General features: G+C 39.5%; 1 protein-coding gene across 7 annotated transcripts in view; it reads left to right on the top strand.

Moving 5' to 3' along the window:
- EML6 (EMAP like 6) overlaps window positions 1-21533 on the top strand; it is a 281271-nt gene that overhangs the window by 102008 nt on the left and 157730 nt on the right. For all 7 annotated transcript variants that reach the window (XR_009248631.1, XR_009248632.1, XR_009248633.1 and 4 more), the window contains exons 3-4: window positions 16984-17143; window positions 20587-20685. Coding sequence is in view for 4 of the 7 variants with exons in the window: in XM_058684097.1 (XP_058540080.1) it covers window positions 16984-17143; window positions 20587-20685 (259 nt within the window). In the remaining 3 variants the exon portion in view is untranslated. The remainder of the gene's footprint in view (window positions 1-16983; window positions 17144-20586; window positions 20686-21533) is intronic.

The following is a 21533-nucleotide window of genomic DNA, read 5'->3' as shown; positions in this document are numbered from 1 at the left end:
AACATGGGTGCAAAAATTCTCAACAAAAACTAACAAACCGATTTCAAAAGTACATTAAAAGAATTATTCACCATGATCAAATGGGATTTATTCCAGGACTGCATGCTTCAATACTGACAAATCAATCAACACGATATACCACTTAATAAAAGAAAGGGTAAGAACCATATGATCCTGTGAATAGATTCAGAAAAAGCATTTGAAAAAATACAGCATCCGTTCTTTATTTTTTTAAGCTTATTTATTTATTTTGAGAGAGAGAGAGGGAGGAAGGAGCAGAGAAAGAGGGAAAGAGAAAATCCCATGAGGGTCAATCCCACAAACTGTGAGATCATGGCCTGAGCTAAAATCAGGACTTGGATGCTTAACTGACTGAGCCACCCAGGTGTCCCAAGTGTCCATTCTTGATAAAAACCCTCAACAAAGTAGGGGTAAATGGAACATACTTCAATATCGTAAAACACATTTTTAATTTATTTCTGCATAAGCTGGTAAGTCAAGGAATGCTTAGAGGCCAAAAACGAAGTGGAGGTCGAGACCTAGAGAGATTAGTCAGTATTCAAGATGATCTTTTCTCTGGGGCATGTGCTAAACTCTGATGTTCTTGAGCTTCCATTTGGGTGACCTCATGGTGACAGAGGAAAAATTGTCTAATAGCAGATGCTGGTGTAACTAGAACCCCAAAGACCTGGACCCACATTGTAATAGTAAACTAGAAACAAAACAAAACAAAGCCAATCCCTTGCATGAGAGGTTAGTAAGGAAGAGAGAAATAAAATCTCCTTTTTGAAAATTTATGATCATGTGATGGCTCTCATATAGGCTTAAAACACAAATTCACACTGCTGTGCGGTCTCACAAAACCTCACACAGTGATCCTTGGACAGTGGTGTTCCCAAGTGCCCAGAAAAGCAAGTATAAGTACTCTAAAGGAATGTACTTTTTCCCTGAGTCTCAAAGAAGTCCCACAGGTAAAATTCCAAGAACCACGAAGCTTCAATAAAAGTAAATAAATAGGGGCGCCTGGGTGGCTCAGTTGGTTAAGTGTTCGACTCTTGACTTTGGCTCAGGTCATTATCTCATGATTTATGAGTTCAAGCCCCATATGGAGCTCCACACTGACAGTATGGAGCCTGCTTGGGATATTCTCTCTCTCTGTCTCTGTCTCTGTCTCTCTCTCTCTCTCTGCCCCTCCCCTGCTCACACTCCCTCTCTTTCAAAATAAATAAATAAACTTAAAAAAATTATTTAAAATAAATAACAAAAATCACAATATATATAAGAAAATAAGACATCATAAGTGGAGATAGGAAAATGTAGGGAATAGAATAAGGTCCATGAAGACTTTATATATTAAAAATGAGTATGATTAATATGTTTAAAGAAATAAATAAGGAATTAAAATATGAATTAGGAGCAAGACACTATTTAAAATAACTAAGATTTGAGGGGTGCCTAGGTGGCTCAGTAGGGTAAGCATCTGACTTTGGCTCAGCTCATGATTTTATGGTTCATGGTTTCAAGCCCCCCGTCAGGCTCTGTGCTGACAGCTCAGAGCCTGGAACCTACTTCAAATTTTGTCTCCCTCTCTCTTTGCCCCTCCCCTGCTCATGCTCTGTCTCTCTCTGTCTCTCAAAAATAAATAAATGTTAAAATTTTTTCAAATAACTAAGATTTGAAAAAGAACCAATTAGAGCTTTGAAATAAACAGCAGAATAAACACAATTGGATAAAGAAGGTTTTATCTGAATAAATGGTTTAGGACAGAGAGGTTTAGAAATGTCGAGAATAGAGTGACAAGTCTTACTAGAATTATGTATCTGGTGAGACTGAATTTCAAGATCAGGGACAAAATAAAGAATTTTTCAGGTAAAACAAGAATTTTTTCAGACCTCCACTAAAAGAATGTAAGGGATATACTTAAGATAGAAAATGATCTGAAACTGAAGTGTCTTAGAGGCAAGAGAAATGTGAGCAAAGTGGCCAATGTATATGTTTACAACTAAATAAACATTGACTGCATGAAACAATAATAATAACGTCTAACTTGTAAGTTAAAAAAACAAACAAACAAACAAACTAAAACAATGGTAGAATTAGAATGTGAGCCAGGACAGACAGGAGTTAAAAAGTGTTCTCAGGTTCTTCCATGATTAAAGAAGAAGGTACAGAAAACTCTTTTAACTTTAGATTTTTGTAAGAACATATGTTAACATTTCTAGAGTAATCAGTAAAACAATAGAATGGAAAAATAGAATGAGAAAGAAACACATTTTAAAAAGATTAAAAAGGGAAGAAAAACTAGAAAACAAAAAAAGGATGAATAATGCATAAAATAAGTGGCAGAAATAAATCCAAAAATCTCAGTGATTATATGAAGTACAAATAAGCTGAACTTTCCAGTTAATAGATACAGATTTTCACTTGAGGTTAAAAAAATCCAGCTATATGCTTTTTGAAGAGATACCCCTAAAGGTTAAGAATGCAGAAAGGTGGACGGTAAAGACAGGAAAGATATACCAGGCAAATTCTAACCCAAAAGAAGCTTATATAACTCAATATCTTATAAAATATAATTTAAAGAATGATCAAATACTAGGGATAAAGAGAGTAACTACATGATGATACAGTTGTTTGCCAGGAAAATAAAAAGTTCTAAGCTTGTATGTACCTAATAACATAGCCTAAAAAATGTAAACCAAAACTCAGCAGACCTACTTGGAGAAATTGATCCATTCACAACCAGTGGGAAATACTGGCACTCCTTTCTGTGGTTGATAGATCAAGCAGTCAAAAAAAAAAAAACCAGCAAAGGAAGGAGCAGCTTGAAAGACTTCTTTTTTTTTGGTCAGTCTTTTGAGAGTCCAGTCATCAGAAGAGTACTCCTCCTTTCTTCTCTTTTAGCACTGCAGAGTCCAAGCTATAACCACTTGTTTCCCTGGACTGAAGGTCAATAGTGCTCTTTGGCACCTGGTCTGCTGGAGGCAGAGGTGCTAGACATTTGCTCAGCGGTTTTTTATGGAGATCATCCTTTCTCTATCCTAATTCATACCCACATGAAAAAGCCAGTTTGCTGATTCTGGCCCCTTCTACCTGGGCCTCTGGGATCACATATTCTTGCTTTACCATAGAGCACAGGTGGTTCAAAGATAGATGATCCCAAACCCCATTTTGAATTTTTTTAAATGTTTTATTTATTTTTGAGAAAGAGAGAAAGAGACAGAGCTCTAGCAGGTGGGGAAGGGGGGTGTGGGCATAGAGAGATGGAGGAAGGAATCTGAAGCAGGTTCCAGGCTCTGAGCTGTTAGCACAGACCCCAACGTGGGGCTCGAACCAATGGACCATGAGATCATGACCTGAGCCAAAGTCAGATGCTTAACCGACTGAGCCACCCCAGCGCCCCCTGAACCCCATTTTGATCTTTCCAGCTGTTGTCCACATTACATTGAAGGTGTCGGCAGTGATGAGAGATAATGGTAGTGGTAGGGGGCATTGCTCTGCAACCATCTCTACTCAGTAGAAACAGATACACATGCAGATCTTAAAAAGATTTTAATTAGTCATTATGCCAAGTTCAGTGTTAGCTCTACAATGATAGAATCCCAGCTGTTCAGAATTGAAGGTGGTGGTCAGGAGTCAAGCATGGACTTGCCATTCTGGCAACATATGGGACTGAGGTGACAGACACATACCTTCTCATCCTTCCTGCTCCTCTCCAAACACCTAGAAATGCTGGAAAAAACCTAACACCCCAGAGTAAAGATAGAGAAAAACTTGAAAAGGAGGGAAGTCAGGAAAGGAAGAGAAATAAAGTAAAAACAAAGGAAAGTGCTGTCAACAAAGCATAAAATAAAAACAAAGCTCTAAGTGCAAAAGTTGCCATAGTTCCCAGATGCTGAGGGGTTGGTCTTGGTAGCAACGTTTCCATGAATGTAAATTCTGATTACAGTCAACTCAGTCAATTAGATATGCAAATATGGCCTTTATTAGGAGAGAGTGGGGCTTCAGCTCAACCTAATGCTTAGCCTTAGAATAGACTTGAGAGGTTGGAGGTTGAGAGTGGCAATAAAATTTGGGGCTCTTTTCTAGCTTTATCTTTGCCTCATGTCTTCATCAAGCCACCCCTTACTTTCCTCCAGCAATCCCCACTTATGATTTGGGTTTAATTATTTACTTTAGACACCAACTGATGAAGTGATCTTATTAAATTTGCCATGTTAGGGTGTCTGGGTGGCTCTCACAGTGGAGCATTCGACTCTTGATTTTGGCTCAGGTCATGATCTTGCAGTTTGTGAGATCAAGCCCCACTTTGAGCTCTGTGCTGACAGCGTGGAGTCTACTTGGGATTCTCTCTCTTCCTCTCTCTCTGCCCCTCCCCCCCATAAATATCTCTCAAAATAAATAAATATACTTTAAAAAATGAAATAAATTGCCGTTGTCAATGTGTTGGAGAATACCTTGCATTTTGACCCAGCTGGTTAGGAAATTAGTAAGTCAGAGGTTAACTCTGCATGGTCAAAGAATCAAAACAAAGTTAAATTAGTCATTTTATGGCACTCTCACAGGGCTGTGTGACTCTGTAATTAAAAAAAATCAAAACTGGCCACTTTTCCATTTAGATAACCATCTACACGGAGGAAGTACTTCCAGGGTTCTCCTTATCTTGTAGTATTATAATATCATGGATGTGAAATACATCTTGTTACCTCCCCCTGCGGTTTTGACTCTCCAGTCACGAATGAAGCACCATCTGAAACGTTTGGCAAAGAGCATTTTAAGGAAACGGAAATGATGAAATCATTTAGAATTCAACAATGCAACAACAGGCCGTTTAATACAGCCTTAGGATCTTGTGGCTCAGTTGGCATGGTGTTAACACAGTTGTGAAGCTTGCCTTCCACCTTTCAGATCCCTTGAGAATATAAACTAGCAAATTAAGACTTACCCTGAAAATAACTGCATGCTATTTTACAATAGAAGTAGAATATTCCAAGAGCAGAACAGATAGAGGTAGTAACATTTTGCCATCTGGCAAAGCCACTAGACCAGATGGATTCACTAATGACTTCTCTAAAGTATTTAATCAGACCTTACTGAAACACATGACTGGCATATTTAATTATCCTAAATTAACAGGACTTCTGCCAAATATAGCCCTCAATGCTTGAGTCATGCTCCTTGCTTGAAGAGGAAAAAACAAGATGAATAGCTCCAGAAAGCTGGGTTTCACATAGACCCCTTTCATTAGTGAAACTTCTCATTACCAAATTGTTGTGTTGGAGGCTTAAGGCGGTATTTCTCCTTTTTCAAGAATGAATTGTAAGACAAGCCATGCTGATCAAATTCATTTTATCAGTAACAATTGTACTTGATGAGAACATCTGGGGGCTGATAAATCTGACAGAGTCATCAGATATCCCTTCCTACTTCCTGCCTGTGGAAGACTTCTAAACCACCAGATACATTCTTTTTTGCGTAAGTGAATCCATTTTTATTTCTCTGTAAGTGCTTTTTTGTTTTTATTTAATTTTATATTTGTATCAAAGCAATATAGATACACAAATCAAAGAGTACAGAAGGTAATTTTCATTACATAATGAAAAAAATGTAAATGTAAAAAAATTTTTAATGAAAAAAAAAATGCCTCTGCCCTACCCTTTCCCATCCACAATCTACTTTCCAAAGGAACACTTTTAATTCTTAGGACTGGTTTTTTTTCTGATGGTTACCTCCACATCTCAAAACAGTGGGATTAACTGCTATTTTGTGCTTAATCTATTTTAGATATAATCCATGATTGACTTCCTTCTAAAATACTTGAGGATGTAGTTTACATATACCATTCTTATATTCCTTTCCTTCTCTTACACAAAGGGTTATTTTACTTTTAATACCCTTAACATTTACCTTTGTAACTTTAAGTTATATTTTTATACCTTTATTTTTGGGGTCATCAACTTTGGACAGTATCTCTTGGCTGCCACCTTTGTATGGTGAAGATACTGATGTGAATATTCCACTGAATACTCTAGGATTCTTTCAGTCACTGTAATGTTTTTGAGTCATCCGTGTTGACATGTATGTCAGTAGTTCGTTCTTCTGTGTTCCTGGGAACTATTCCACTGTATAAATGTATAATAATTTCTTTATCCATTCACCTGTTGATGGCCATTTTGTACATTTGTATAGGTCTTCAGATGCACTATTTCTCTTGGGTAAATATATGGAAATGGAATTGCTAGATCATATATAGTAAGTATATATTTAACTTTATACGAAACTGCCAAATACTTTCCAAAATGATTTATTATTTTATATTCCCATCAGCAAAGTATGTGCATTCCAATTACTCTACATCTTTCGCATCACCTACTAATGTCAGTCTTACTAATTTTAGATGTCTTTGACAATGTTCAAGTGTTTTGGCCATATTTTAATTTTGGTTTTCTTCATACTATTGAATTATAAGCATTCCTCTTGTATTATGGGCAAAAGTCCTTTGTGAATTTTCTTTTCCAGTCCTTGGCTTGCCTCTTCCTTTTCCTTTTCCTACTGGTGTCTTTCAAAGAGCAGAAGTTTTAATTTTAAAACCCAGTTTATCAATTTTTCTCTCTTATGGCTCATGTTTTTTGTCTTCTCTAAGAAACATTGTCTTTCAAAGATTCCAAAGGTTTGGCTATGTGTTTTTTTTTTCTATCAGTTGTAGACTTTTAGCTCTTATACTGAGGTCTCTGGTCTTTTGAGATAATTTTTGTGAATAATGAGATGTAAATGGTAAGGTTCATTTTTTTCCATATGGATGTCTAATTGTTCCAGCACTATTTGTTAAAAAACTATCCTTCCCCCTTTGAGTTATCCTAACACCTTTGTTGGAAATCAATTGACCATAGACTGTTCCATCAATCTATATGTCTATCCTTACGCCAATACTATACTGGCTTAATTCTGACTCTTTCCTATAGAGGATTTACACAGAACTTCCCCTTCTATTAACATTTTTACTCAGATTTATTGATTTCAGTAGTGGAATCTAAATTATCTCACTGTTGATCATGAGCGGATTAGATTTTCAAAGTCTGTTCTTGTCTGATATATTTTCTCCTTAGGATAACTTCTTTAGATAACCAATCTTGTCCATTTTATGTGGTTCTTAACTGTTTAATTCTCAGAGGGTAGTCTTATTTTAAAATTTTGCAGGTTAGTTCACAATAACTTCTCTGGGGACTAGTTTCCTTGGCTTAGAATGTCAATCCTCAGGGGTGAAGGACAGGCTTCATATGTGTTTGTTTTGAGCAGATTCTATCACATAGCAGTTTATTAATAATAATATCTATTTGGTGCTCACTAGGTTTTAAGCACTACTGTTTTAATCACTGCCTTAGGATTTATTAAATCCTCACAGTTATTCCTACCTTCTTTCAGGTAGGTACTGTTATTATTCTTATTTTATGGAAGAGAAACTAGGGCACAGAGAAGTTGAGTAATTTGCTGAAGATGATTTGTGAGGAACTTTATGTGCCAGTGAGTAGAGGAGATATGCTTCAGTGATGTATTGATGACTGTTTAACAACCAGCTCTTAGAAAAAATGTACGCATATGCCCTCAAAGGTTTGTGATAAATTTTACTGGTAAAAATGATGGGTGGCACACAGTTTATAAGTAAAAAAAATATATATAACCATCTGTTGTAAATCCCATACAGCCAATCGATTCCCTTAGAATACTTTCATTGATTTTTGTTGAACTCACGTATCTGTGGCCAAACTTTGCAGTTCAACTATGATCTGACAAAGTCAGACAAGGAATGAATGCTTGATTACTATCTGGTTCAGAAAAGAAGTCTCTCACATCATTGACAAATGCGTGTAGTTCTGACATAAATGTTGGTATTTTCGACTATATTACTAAGACAAAAGTGAAACCAAAAAGACATATATCAGAACTTGAATCATTTGCCAATGATATGAGCGACTCCTTTGCTGAACTGGATATTTTTTGAATACTGGAAGAATATTTCTCATTTTTTGTGTTATTCAGAATGTAACAGGTACAGACATGACACCCTTTTAAGTTTATTCTGCATTATTAACATTTTATCTTTCTATGTCTTAAGTGTAGACAACCAACAAAACAACAAGTCAATCCTTAATTTGTAGTGTTTGTTGATTTCCATGATGTAAATGCTCCCATAGCGGTACGTTGCTCTATAGTATTTCTACCAGAGAGAGAGGATAGTGGTAAATAACCTCAAGATAAAGTCAAATGTAGTAAAATAATTAGGAAATAATTAATTTTAGTATATATATTTTTGTTTTTAATATAATTTCTTTACTTGTAAGTTTATATAATTTACTATCTAACAGTGGTCGTGTTTAACAACTGATTCTCAGAATTGCTAACATTTAACAGCTCTGGCTGGTCAGTCTGAGCCGGCTTCACCATGCCACTGCATGCTTTGATCCCAGGCAGCAAAACCACTATGCTCTTAACCACTCTTTGATGCGGTATTAAAGTATTGCTAGAATATGCTTCCTTACCAATACAGGTATGGTGGTACTAAGCATGCAAGATATATTGCATTTCTTCATTTTTCTAAATTGCATTAATTCCTATTAGATGTACCACTCATCAAGTTTGTTGAGAAGTCCAATGTGAGGGACCGTCATGCTCAGTCGTGGATTATACAGGTACCCTGAGGCTCACATAGGTCAAGAACACGGCAATGGACCATTGGTAGTCTGTACATGTTGCCATCACTTCCATTCATCCTGCTCAGGCCCACCTGGAAGGCAGGGCCCTCCCTCACAGTCCCAGTGATGGTACTCCAGTGCTAAGGATATCCTGGGGTACAAGGACTAGAGCACAGCCACCTCCATTTGTGGCCACACTACCTCCAGATGACTGTGTTCAAATAAAGCCTTCCTTTGCCTTTTCTTCCTCCAGTGCCCATCCACTAAGGCTGGCCATTCTGTCTCCAGCCCAGAAAGCAGCCACCTCACCGCTGCTCTCAGACAGTTCAGCCCAGTCACCAGGATGCACTTATGCCTCAACACTGGCAAACTTCTCTCAATGTTATCTGTAGGGTAGTCAAAGAGAAAGCTTTCATGCTTTCCTGGTGAGGGTACTTTAAAAAAGAGATAATAATGTAAATTTATTACTTAGAGAATCACTGAAGCAGCCTGGGCAAAAATGAAATGAGGCTTTAAAAAGTGAAGTCAGGGGGCGCCTGGGTGGCGCAGTCGGTTAAGCGTCCGACTTCAGCCAGGTCATGATCTCGCTGGCCGTGAGTTCGAGCCCCGCGTCAGGCTCTGGGCTGATGGCTCGGAGCCTGGAGCCTGTTTCCGATTCTGTGTCTCCCTCTCTCTCTGCCCCTCCCCCGTTCATGCTCTGTCTCTCTCTGTCCCAAAAATAAATAAAAAACGTTGAAAAAAAAATTTAAAAAGTGAAGTTAGAATAATGAACATTTTTCAAATGCTGGACTTGGAACAAATACTCAAATATAATTTTTTGCCTTCAGGAATGATTAGTGTTGATTAGTGTTTTCTCTTTAACCTATATAAGCAAGCCTGCCTCTTTCCACAACCCTATTAATTCTCATCTTCTCCTCAGACAACATATTTGGAAATCTTCCTGATTTCATTTGACATCAGAAAGACATGGTTTTGCCCTCCTGGCATGCTGGAGAAACAAATCAATTCCTTCTCCCAGATAGGGTGATGAAAGTCCTTCTCTGCAGTGCTTTCTATTGCTATGGTAACAGAAGATGGGATTTCCTAAGGGAACCAGATTTTTATATACACAGAGAAAAGCAGTTCTTTAAAAGCTTGATCCCTTTTTTTGTTGCTGTGTGTATAATATAATCAATGTAATGAACTGAGCACCAAAGGAAAAACAGAATGACACGAACCCTTTTTATATAGGTGTGGAATGAGACCTTTAGTGAAAGAGTCAATTTTTAAAGTTTTAATATTGTGGCATTGCTATTAAAATGATTTGAAAAAAAAAACGATTTGTAAAATTTGCAAGTTTTCTTAGAAAAACAGAAGAGATGGGAATTTATGATCTCTCTAATGGCAGATGGACTTAAAATATAGGTAAACAGCATCAATACTTTCTGTCACCAAGACTTACAACACTGTGATATGGTAAAGAAGATGTTGGGAAGTTCAACGTCAAACAGGTATTTTGTGTAATGACGGTACTTTCCACTTCTGTCATTTTCTCCCTGGAAGTACATAATAGTTGACCATTTCATAGATGAAATCTTATCAGAAGGAACTCAAGAGGCATGATTCTTTCCATGACAGCCCCTTAATCGGATAAGGGGACCTAACCTCTTTTAATCCGTTGGCTCATCTAAAGGCATTACTGTAGGGTAGCTTTTTAGGCTCAGGGCACTTCTGTGGAAGGAGCAGGTTCTGAAGTATGCAGCAGGGGGTGGGTTTGGTCTTGATGTGAGGAAAATGCTACATATATACACATCTGTCACTTGAATGCCTCTGAACTAACATTCCAAACATGTTTTGGGATTTAAACAAAAGCAAATCCTGCTCAAAATGACTTTTCATGAAGTTCTTGAGTTCCTGAATGCAAAGATGTGAGAAAGGACTAGATACTTTGATGGTAACTTCCAACCTGCTTATGCTGTCCCTGCTTCTGCAACTGCCCTATTACAGATACCTTTAACACTATGCTCTTGCAAATGCAGGGATTAAAGTTTGTTGGTTTTCCCCCCGGAAAAGGTTGTTTAAAAGTGCTGTTGAAATGATATGACAAATTTAAAATAAAAATAAAGTGCCACTTGGCTGTGCTCTAAAAGATACATGGATACTGTTGTTCTCTTATTGGGTGGAAGGAGTGATGTTTCTGGGGAGCTGATCGTGAGGTAACAAATGGCAAAGTGAATAAAGTCTGTGTTCTCTGTTCTCTCTATTCTTGATATGGACATGGATAAACAGGAACATTGGGAGTCATTTTAAGCAATCAAGTGGCATGTAAGCCAGAGAGGTCAGGTCAGAGACTCTCGGCTTACAAAAGGAGAAATTGACAACTGATAATGTATGCAAACAGCAAAGCAGGAAGCTAGATCGGTGAATATCATGTGCTAGGATGAGAGGATATCAAGAACAGCATAAAGAAATTTCTGGCAAAAAATCCAAAAATGAAAATTTCCAATGTGAACTTTTTAATGAATGTGATAAATTTATGGGCTTTGGTATGAGGGAAAAGAACAATTAATAACCCGAGTAAAAATACTTGAAATCCATAATGGAATGTTTTTGGGTCACACTAACTGAGTGAGACTGGAAAGTTATTTTGAAGGCCTCTTTAAAGATTTGTTGAGGGCTCCTGGGTGGCTCAGTCAGATAAGTGCTGGACTTCAGCTCAGGCCATGATCTCACAGTTCATGAGTTCGAGCCCCACATCGGGCTCTATGCTGACAGCTCAGAGCCTGGAGCCTGCTTCAGATTCTGTCTCCCTCTCTCTCTGCCCCTCCCCTCCTCGTGCTCTGTCTCTTTTTCTCTCTCTCTCTCTCAAAAACAAACTTTTAAAAATTTTTAGAAAAAAAGAAAAAAAATATTTGTTGAAAGCTGTCTCTTTCACTACTCCCCCTCCCCCCCCCCCCCCCCCCCCACCAATTCAAGGAAGTGAGAAAGGTCAGGAATCCTGACATAGTAAGGACAACTGCCTGGAAGAGTGATTTTTTTTTTTTTTTTAATTCTGAGTGCTTCAGGACCCCAGGAGTTTACCAAATATCTCAAGCATTTTAAAACAGAATAAACAGGGGTGCCTGGGTGGCTCAGTCGGTTAAGTGTCCGACTCTTGATTTCGGCTCAGGTCATGATCTCATGGTTTGTGAGTTCAAGCCCCACATCGGGTCCTGTGCTGACTGTGCAGAGCCTGCTTGGAATTCGTTCTCTCCCCTCTCTCTCTCTGCCCCTACTTCACTTTCTCTCTCTCTCTCTCTCTCAAAATAAATAACTTTTAAAAAACTTAAAAAAAAAAAACCAGAAGAAACAGAAGCTGTGATCACAGCAAGAGTTTTGTTTGTTTCTTGATAGCGTCTCTGACCATCTAGGGGGAAAACACTCATTCCTCTTCATTTTCTAGTTCCTGTATAGAACTTACTGTCAGTGTTGTCTCTTTAACAAATGGTGCTGGGAGAACTGGACAGCAACATGCAGAAGAATGAAACTAGACCACTTTCTTACACCATTCACAAAAATAAACTCAAAATGGATAAAGGACTTGAATGTGAGACAGGAAACCATCAAAACCCTAGAGGAGAAAGCAGGAAAAGACCTCTCTGACCTCAGCCACAGCAATTTCTTACTTGACACATCCCCAAAGGCAAGGGAATTAAAAGCAAAAATGAACTATTGGGACCTCATGAAGATAAAAAACTTCTGCACAGCGAAGGAAACAATCAACAAAACTAAAAGGCAACCAACAGAATGGGAAAAGAGATTTGCAAGTGACATATCAGACAAAGGGCTAGTATCCAAAATCTATAAAGAGCTCACCAAACTCCACACCTGAAAAGCAAGTAATCCAGTGAAGAAATGGGCAGAAAACATGAATAGACACTTCTCTAAAGAAGACATCCAGATGGCCAACAGGCACATGAAAAGATGCTCAACGTCGCTCCTCATCAGGGAAATACAAATCAAAACCACACTCAGATATCACCTCACGCCAGTCAGAGTGGCCAAAATGAACAAATCAGGAAACTATAGATGCTGGAGAGGATGTGGAGAAACGGGAACCCTCTTGCACTGTTGGTGGGAATGCAAATTGGTGCAGCCGCTCTGGAAAACAGTGTGGAGGTTCCTCAGAAAATTAAAAATAGACCTACCCTATGACCCAGCAATAGCACTGCTAGGAATTTATCCAAGGGATACAGGAGTACTGATGCATAGGGGCACTTGTACCCCAATGTTTATAGCAGCACTCTCAACAATAGCCAAATTATGGAAAGAGCCTAAATGTCCATCAACTGATGAATGGATAAAGAAATTGTGGTTTATATACACAATGGAATACTATGTGGCAATGAGAAAGAATGAAATATGGCCCTTTGTAGCAATGTGGATGGAACTGGAGAGTGTGATGCTAAGTGAAATAAGCCATACAGAGAAAGACAGATACCATATGTTCTCACTCTTATGTGGATCCTGAGAAACTTAACAGAAACCCATGGGGGAGGGGAAGGAAAAAAAAAAAGAGGTTAGAGTGGGAGAGAGCCAAAGCATGAAAGACTTAAAAACTGAGAACAAACCAAGGGTTGATGGGGGGTGGGAGGGAGAGGAGGGTAGGTGATGGGTATTGAAGAGGGCATCTTTTGGGATGAGCACTGGGTGTTGTATGGAAACCAATTTGACAATAAATTTCATATATTAAAAAAAAAAAAGAACTTACTGTCACTGTGGAGAGGCAGTATGGCAGCCATAATTGGTGGCATCATTTGCTCCTCTTTGGCAAGCACTTTGTTAGTGAATACTCTGCCGCGTGAACTCTGCCTCAGGAACTATGTGTAGAGTGATGGAAAGAGCCCCTGCCCTCGTGGATCATACTGTCCAATCAGATCCTCTTTTTTATAGCACTTAGGACTCTAGGTGTGGTGCTAACTTGAGGGGGGTCTCCTTGGTTTCCCACTAAAAATTGGGTTAAGGCCATCTTTTCCCAGAATCAGGCCTCATAGGCTTTAAACTCTAGTGCTACAAGTTCTGTGACTTTAAAAGTTGCCCAAGCAAAAAATTTCAGTCAGCTCTGACATGCTCAGCCTTTTCCTTCACTTTTGGCATTTTCAACCTCTTTGCCTCTTTCCCTTAAATATCTCTTAACTGATCCTTTTTTCTGCCCCATCTACCTCTTCTTACCTCACTGTCACCTGTTCCCTTCCTGGCCTAATGGCCTCCTCTCCTAACATTTCCCACCCATCTGTCCTTCCCACTGCCTCACTGCTGTTAGAGTTACCTTACTAAAATATGTACCTGTTCATGTCATGTCTTCTAATAATTGTCACTGGTGCCCTAACTTCCTGGCCTGCTTAAAAAGGCTTACAAGGCTGCCCTGGCTTACCTGACCCATCTCATTTTCTGCTATTCTCTGCAAGACTAACTGTGAGTACCATCTTTTCACCTGGATGCCCTCTGCACCTTTTATGTATGTTATTTTTCTCTGGTTCTTCTTATAAAGATTCCTGAGGATACATTTGCCAGCAAGCACTTGTTAGATGGCCATGCAGATCTGGGGCACCCAGGTGTTTCTTATCCCAAGCCTCTTCTTACCAGCTTTTAGAATTCCCTAGATCTGGTGAGGAGGGGCTTCCTCTGGGGAGAGTGGTGGAGGGCAGTACCAGGGCACCTGATATCTGCACTCTGAGCTGCTCTGGCGCTCAGCACCTACCAGCGCATCCCCTCCCTGCTGGTGCATCTGGGTCTGCACTCACTCCCCCACATAGCAAGCCGTAGAGCACACCTGCCCCTTGTTTGCCGTTATGGGAAACGTGCACCGCCCCCACCCCGCACAGGCTTATGGGCATCCAGAGCCCATTCACAGGAGAACATTTGCTGATGGAGGGCGCTGGGGTGGAGAAGCCAGCTGACCCATCGCAGAACACTGGCAGAACGCTTGCAGAATGCTACCGCAGAGAGAGGGAGAGCAAAGCCTTGAGAATGTTGTTCAGGGAGAGTCTCAAGGAACAGGAAGCACTGATCTCCTGGGACAATTCTAGACACCTTGCTGCTGCCAGGAGAAACCACTGGCCCTGAGGATGCACGATGATGGTGCATTCTTGTTGCTGCGGGCTTGGACCTTTGCACTTGTTGGATTGGGCCCCAGGGACCCCTGCAGAAGAAGATTGCTGTCTGAGCCCTTCTTCCTCCTGGAAGGTGGTAGACTTGTGGCTGGGGTATGTGCATTTCACTCCCTAGCTCTGGCCTCCAGCGGTACCTCCCGGCCTTTGGGCCAAAACCAGGTCCCCAACACCAGGACTGGCCCCTGGGACAAGTGCCCTACACTGCAACTCTGAGTGGAGGGGAAGGGGCAGGAGGCATTGTGGAGGATTGGGGTTTGGCTTGACAGGTGATGTGAGCCAAACTTCTTATAGATGAATCCTTCATGAGGGGCCTCTGGCACCTGGGGCGCCCAGGTATTACTCCTCCCTGTACTCCTCCACCGCCTCCTGCAGAACTCTTGAGCTCCCCTTAGATCAGACTTCTGGCAAGAGTAGTTGTGGCAGCAGCACTTGGGGCCTGATTTCTGGTCCTCTGGGCCCCTGATGCTCAGTGCCTCCCAGCCATCCTCTCCCTGCCCCTGCATCTAGCCCCATAATTGCACCTTCCTTCCCCACAGCTACAGAGCACCCACTGCAGGCTCCACCTGCACTCTATTTGTCTAAGAAGGCAAAAACCCCATGTAGCACCCAGCCTGGGAGGAGAATGCAGATAGAAGGCACCTCCAGTCTAGGGAGCAGTTCCAGGAACAAGGACGTGTGCAGTGACAGGTGTTAGGAGCTCCTGGGAAGACCAGCTGCACTCCAGCACTAGGGTACAGGAGTCTGGGAGGACCCTCAATGCTGAAAGGGGATAGTACTCCCCATCCTGTGCAAAAGACACTAGGTTTGGTGGAGGCCCAGGAAGGGAGCTTGGTGGAAAGAGTGCCCTGGGGGATAGTTTAGGGGCTTGGTTGCTGCAGAATTTGTGGAGAACACACGTGGGCCGTGAAAGAAGCAGGAAGTAACTTGTGTTTGAAATAGGCACTGTATCCACCGAGCTGTGCATATGTTAATTGTATCTAGATGTCAGTTACACAAAACAATGATGATAATGATACTTGCTTTGAGTGCTTACTCTGAGCCGTGCAGTGCTGAATGCTCTGTGTTCTGTATATTGTCTACTTTTATGTAGTAACTCCATTTTCTAGATGAGGAACCTGAGGCAAAAGAGATCAACAGGCCCAAAGAACCAGAGGTCATAGGGGCATTGAGTGCAAATTCAGGTATCTGATTATAGAGCATTTACTTGTATTAAAATCATGCTGAAGTTGAAAAGTAAAAACAAAACAAAACTCTGCTAATTGTGTAAATAGATGTTGAAATCGGAAAAAGAAAAAAAATTCCGCTTCTATTGTGTAAACAGTAATCTGCTAGTTTTTCATATAGGTATGTGCCCTTTTGTTTTTTTTCAATTCCCAACACCTGTTTTTAGAAAGGCACAACTTCTTTACACAATGATTTTAAAACATGAGAGTCCTTGCTCATCTAGGAATAACAATAATGACATTTCCCCCTCTGGACTAGTACAGACTCCCTGAAATTCTCTTGGCATTTGACAAAGTTTTATTTTGACTGGACTACAGAGGAAAAATGTTACAAAGACCACAAGCATAGTAATTTGTGGTTCTCTTGGTGTTACAGTGATTTGTGTAAAATAGAAATTGTCATTGAAAATGCATAATCTATGGTAACAGACACAGAAATAGCACTTGACTCTGGGACCCCTTCATGGTTTGAAATCCTAATGAAGTTGGGATCCAGCACTTGTGCAGGCAGGTTTAATTAATTCTGAGAAGCACATTGTCTCCTAGCAACAACGTTTTTTCCCCTCTCAAATTAAAGTCAAAAGCTAACTTGAAAAAGCTGAGTAATACTTTGAAAGTCATTAAGTAAATATCTTGACATAAAACAATTCTAGAACCATGGAGGTTTTCTAATCCTGGAATTATAATAGTGTCTGATTTTCAAGGTAACCAAATGGGTAAAATCAGATGAAATTATTGTTAAACTGTGCTAAGCCTCTCTTTTCCATTCAACATTTCCATCAGACCAGTCAGGTAACTTACTACTTTGAGGACAGTTCAGACTTTTTCTCTTGAGATTATCTTGCTAGATGATTGAGAAATAAATGTGGATAAAAGAAAATCAATATTTTTCCTAACTTTGTTCAGGAGGAAATGAAAAGAGGCTTTTTTATTTTTCAGCCTTGCCTTACACCCAGATAAAACTCTTGTTGCAACTGGCCAAGTTGGAAAGGAGCCATATATATGTATATGGGATTCCTATAATGTCCAGACTGTGTCTATTCTTAAGGATGTCCATACACATGGAGTCGCCTGCTTGGCTTTCGACTCAGATGGACAGGTATGTATCTTTTTCCATTTCTGTTTTTTGTAATGACTTCTCATGAGTCACCTAGAGTTATAGTGCATGAAGCTTATAGGCTCAGAAAGTCTGCTAACCCTTGCCACCTCCCCTTGTCTGCCTCCTAGAATCATGTCGGATCCTTTTCCAAGCTGTGGCACTGATAGCCAGCTCTGGGTAGGCCCCAGTTTTGGTTCCCCCAGTCTTAGCGTTGGTTGAAAAGCTTCCAGAAGGAAGTCATGAACTCATGCTGATTGGGTCCATTGTGACCCAGGTCCAATGTTAGCTTCCTATTTGGAATTAGTGTTGGCCCAAACGTTTTTCATATACTTCAAGCCCTGAGCATCTCCTTGGTTCCCTTTGCTTTGAGAATGTCCTCTCTTAATAATTCACCACCTCCTAATCACTGAGAAAATTCTCTTTGACTTTTTAAGTTCCTCTTCTAACTCCTCCTTCTCCCTACCCACTCCCCACAGTTCAAGCTGCCACTGATTCATGAGTGTTTGTGAGTATCTCTACAGTGACCCTTACGTGCATTCTCCCCTCCCATTCTCTGCCACCATCCTGTAAGTTACAAATCCATGTCCTGCCTGACATTTGAAGTATCCTCTGACTGGTCTCCACACAGTTTCTTGCTAATGTATTTCACCAACTAGAAAAAGTGTGAGAGCATTATTTTAAAAACAACCAAAGCTTGGAGAACTCCGTGAATAAGTCTATAATTTGTGTCTGGGTGTTGTGGGCTAACTGACTCTTCTAGCCTTGGCTTCACTATCTCCTTGAAGTCAGATTGGACAAGGCGGTGAGATTCCTCTACCAGACCTTGCACTTTGGCTCCTCCAGCCCCTCCCTCATGCTGTGTTTCTCCATCTCTGGTGCCCTACTCACCTTCTTTGCCCCTTAAAATGATTCATTCTTCTAAGACATTTCAAAGGGCTTTAAGGGACATACTTCCTGAAGCCTTCCCAGGACCCCTAACAAGCTTTCTTTCTTGCCTTTGACTTCCAGCAACCCTTGGCAGAAAAGGTTTGTTAACGTTACAGATGTCAGTTACATGTCCATTTTACAAATATGTTACAGAAAGGGCAGTGCACACAGAAAGGCACCTTTCCTGGCTTCCACTGCCTCCACCTCCTAACTAGGGCTGTGCCTTTTCCCCAGCCTTCTCCATGATCCTGGGCCACCCTTCCTCTGTATTTCTGCCAGTTAATATTTCAGTCCAGGTTTTGGCAAATTTCAGCATTCATTTTGTAAGTCCTTGCTGTGTAAAGACCTGTGAAATTCTTCATAGAGGCTTGACAGGCCTGAGAGTTTGGGGCGAGTTGAGTGGATCATGGGACTTGAGCTGGTTTGAGTCACTTTTTAAACAGCTTACTTAGTGTTTCCTGCTGTTTTGAGAGGGTAATGATCACTATTGCATTTTTCTTTCTTGGACTAGCTTCACTACATATGTAGACCCCTGGAATGTATAGTTTTTTATTTTACTACTCTAATCACATCTACTTTAGTTAGGATAATGCATCCATTCCACTGTGATTCCATGTATAAGGAGAAATACCTGGGTAGTCACATTTGTCCAGATTTGTAGTTCCAGACTTCCTGACTAAATCAATGAATACCAGAATGCATACACAAGTCTAAGTGTAAATGTATGCTTAGATGTGTACTTATATGCACGTTGTCTGTGTTTTTCTAGCAAACATTGTCAAAAATGTGTTCAGAAGCATCACAAGAAAATGCCATGCAGCAGAAGGAAATCCAGCTTTAATGTTTAATTCTTTGTCCATGTGATTTGTGTTGGAATCTTACTTGTTCACTTGTAGGTTCCATTTGGAAGGGTGACGTTGGGGGTGGACTGCATGGCACTTAACTGTCAGTTGAGAAGAATAACCTGTTTGCTTGCTGTGATGAATTTCTTGGCTTGTTGATGCCTACTGCTTCAGATCTGCCTTATTCCTTGGACAGAGTTCACTGGAATCAAGTGATATTTAGAAAATGACAAATGGCCCATCACCTCTCCAACAACAAAAGGCAATAGAAATGCTTTTTAGGTAGCTATGGGGCCTGTCACTGTCTACAAATGAACAAAATAGATAACTTTTGGCTTTTTTTTTCCCATCAGGAAATATGGATTTTACTTTAGTGCCTGTGTTTATTAAAAAAAAAAAAAAAAGGCAAAAGAATAAGCCAAATGAAATTCACCACTTTGTTTTCTTATATGGATAAAAATGCAACCACATATTACAGTTTTCGTTGCTTGAATGAACAATTAAAACAGGGGAAAAAACACCACAAAGACCCTCTTTCTTGAGGGCATATTTTTAAAACTTCCAACTATATATTTTTTATACTAAACATTACTAATAGAAGCCATCTTTACTGAAGAAACCTGAGTAATCCCTGCATAACAACACATATATACATGTAGCTATATGTGGCCATATGTCATCCCACATATATGTACACACATAAACACACACACTCAAACATAGTGAAGCACATAAGCTCAGATACTCTTAACTTGAGTGACACTGTATTTTCAAAACATTTTGACTTACATCATTTCACTGATTGCATTGACCCATACAATAATCCTACAAGGTAGACATAACAGATATTTTGCATTTATTTTACAAATGAGAAAACCTAATTTAATGAGGTTAATTAATTTTTCAAGATCTGGTTCCTCACAAGTCAAAACAGAAGCCAAATCTCCTTACACCCATTCCAGACCTCTGTCCATGACACAGGGCTGTTTTCTTAGGTGTGGCATCCTACTAGGTCATCTGATGTTGGTGTTTCTAATACATATTTTGATACTTTTGATGTTGTGTATACTTAAATGTGTTGAATTTTCTTTTTCCTTGAGAACGAGTTCTGAAATGAACCCAAAGAATGTAGACGGGAAGATGAAGTACCAGATTTCTTTTACCAGCAGTATATACTCTCTTTAGTCACCCGAAACGTTTGTGAAACTATGAAGATTAAGAATGAATGTAACGTTCATTTATGGGTTTTTCTTCCCTATGTGTTCATCAATCCCTTTGATTTTAGCAGTTTGGCAAGGCTTTTAGATTATGGAATCCTAGATTATCTTTAATCTCACATTAATATTTTAAATTTCAAAATTAAAAAATCTGAACCTTGTCTTCAAGTTGTGTTCCTCTGATTTCACCTGGTTAAATCAGAGGCTTTGTGACAAATGAGTCACAGCTTTTGGGTTTTTGAAATTGTAGTATATGCTAATGGAAGTCATCTGTGATGCCTTTAGCAGTGGACTTTAAATAGATTTTGAGAAATCATTTGTTTTTTTTTTTTTTTTTTGCATACATTCAATGCCTGGCCCAGAGTAGGTAATCAGTGACCATTTGTTGAAAGAAGACCTGGATAGTCAGGAATGTGCCTATCAGTTTCAGCTATTAAATTATTGTTCTTATTCTTAGCGTTTGGCCTCTGTGGGACTGGATGCAAAAAACACAGTCTGCATTTGGGACTGGAGGAAGGGAAAACTTCTGGCCTCAGCCACCGGCCACTCCGACCGGGTAAGAAGAGCTTGTTGGATCAAGCCACGCAGTTTTCATAACTATGAGCGAATTGTGAAGTAGCTTCCCAGATTTGTACTATTTTTAAAAGTAAATTCTCCATGTGAAGATTTCTCCTACATATTCAACCTAAAAACTGACTTAAAAAAAAAAATCAATTCCTGACTAATAGCTGTGTTGGCATGATCTCTTCTGGTGATTGGATGCTTTCTTTAAATTGTTACTACCTTTCATAGGCAAAGCAAATTTTTGATATTGGCATCTAGCTTCTTCATCATAAAGTCAAAATAGAATTGAATTTGAAATTGTAAAGTTTTGATGTATTCCTTTAGAAATGGAAGTAGTTGTTAGAAAATAATACTCACAAAATATGTTTACAGGTGTATACATTTTAACTTCAAATGAGTATAGTGACAACTTAGGGATTTTTGTTATATTTGAGAATCTTAAGATTGTGGCTTGCTTATCATATTGAAGTTAGTGTGCTCAGAAATAATTTCATACAGTCATAGCAGGCAAGGTAGGTTATGAAGCAGATCAGAAATCTATTTCTCCATTCTCTTGCATAATTAAAATAATGTGACCACTTTATTTTTTTATAATTTCAAACAAAGTGAATTGGCATGATTATCTTACATTGATTAATAGTTTTGTATTTCTTCTCAGTGTAAGTGAGAATGAGGCCTGAATTAAATATGAAATTCATCATCTCTTCCTTAGTGTGAACTCTGAAAAATTTTTTTCAAATGAACAGTATATTCATTGAGGGAGAATCATAATTTTAAGGTGACCTGATAGTTGTTGCGGCACATTTGAGCAAATTGTACTCAAGGATTAAGTTCTCAGAA

The sequence above is a fragment of the Neofelis nebulosa genome, chromosome 9, assembly GCF_028018385.1.
Source record: "Neofelis nebulosa isolate mNeoNeb1 chromosome 9, mNeoNeb1.pri, whole genome shotgun sequence".
NCBI classification, from domain to species: domain Eukaryota; kingdom Metazoa; phylum Chordata; class Mammalia; order Carnivora; family Felidae; genus Neofelis; species Neofelis nebulosa.
This window is presented reverse-complemented; position numbering and strand designations above follow the sequence as displayed.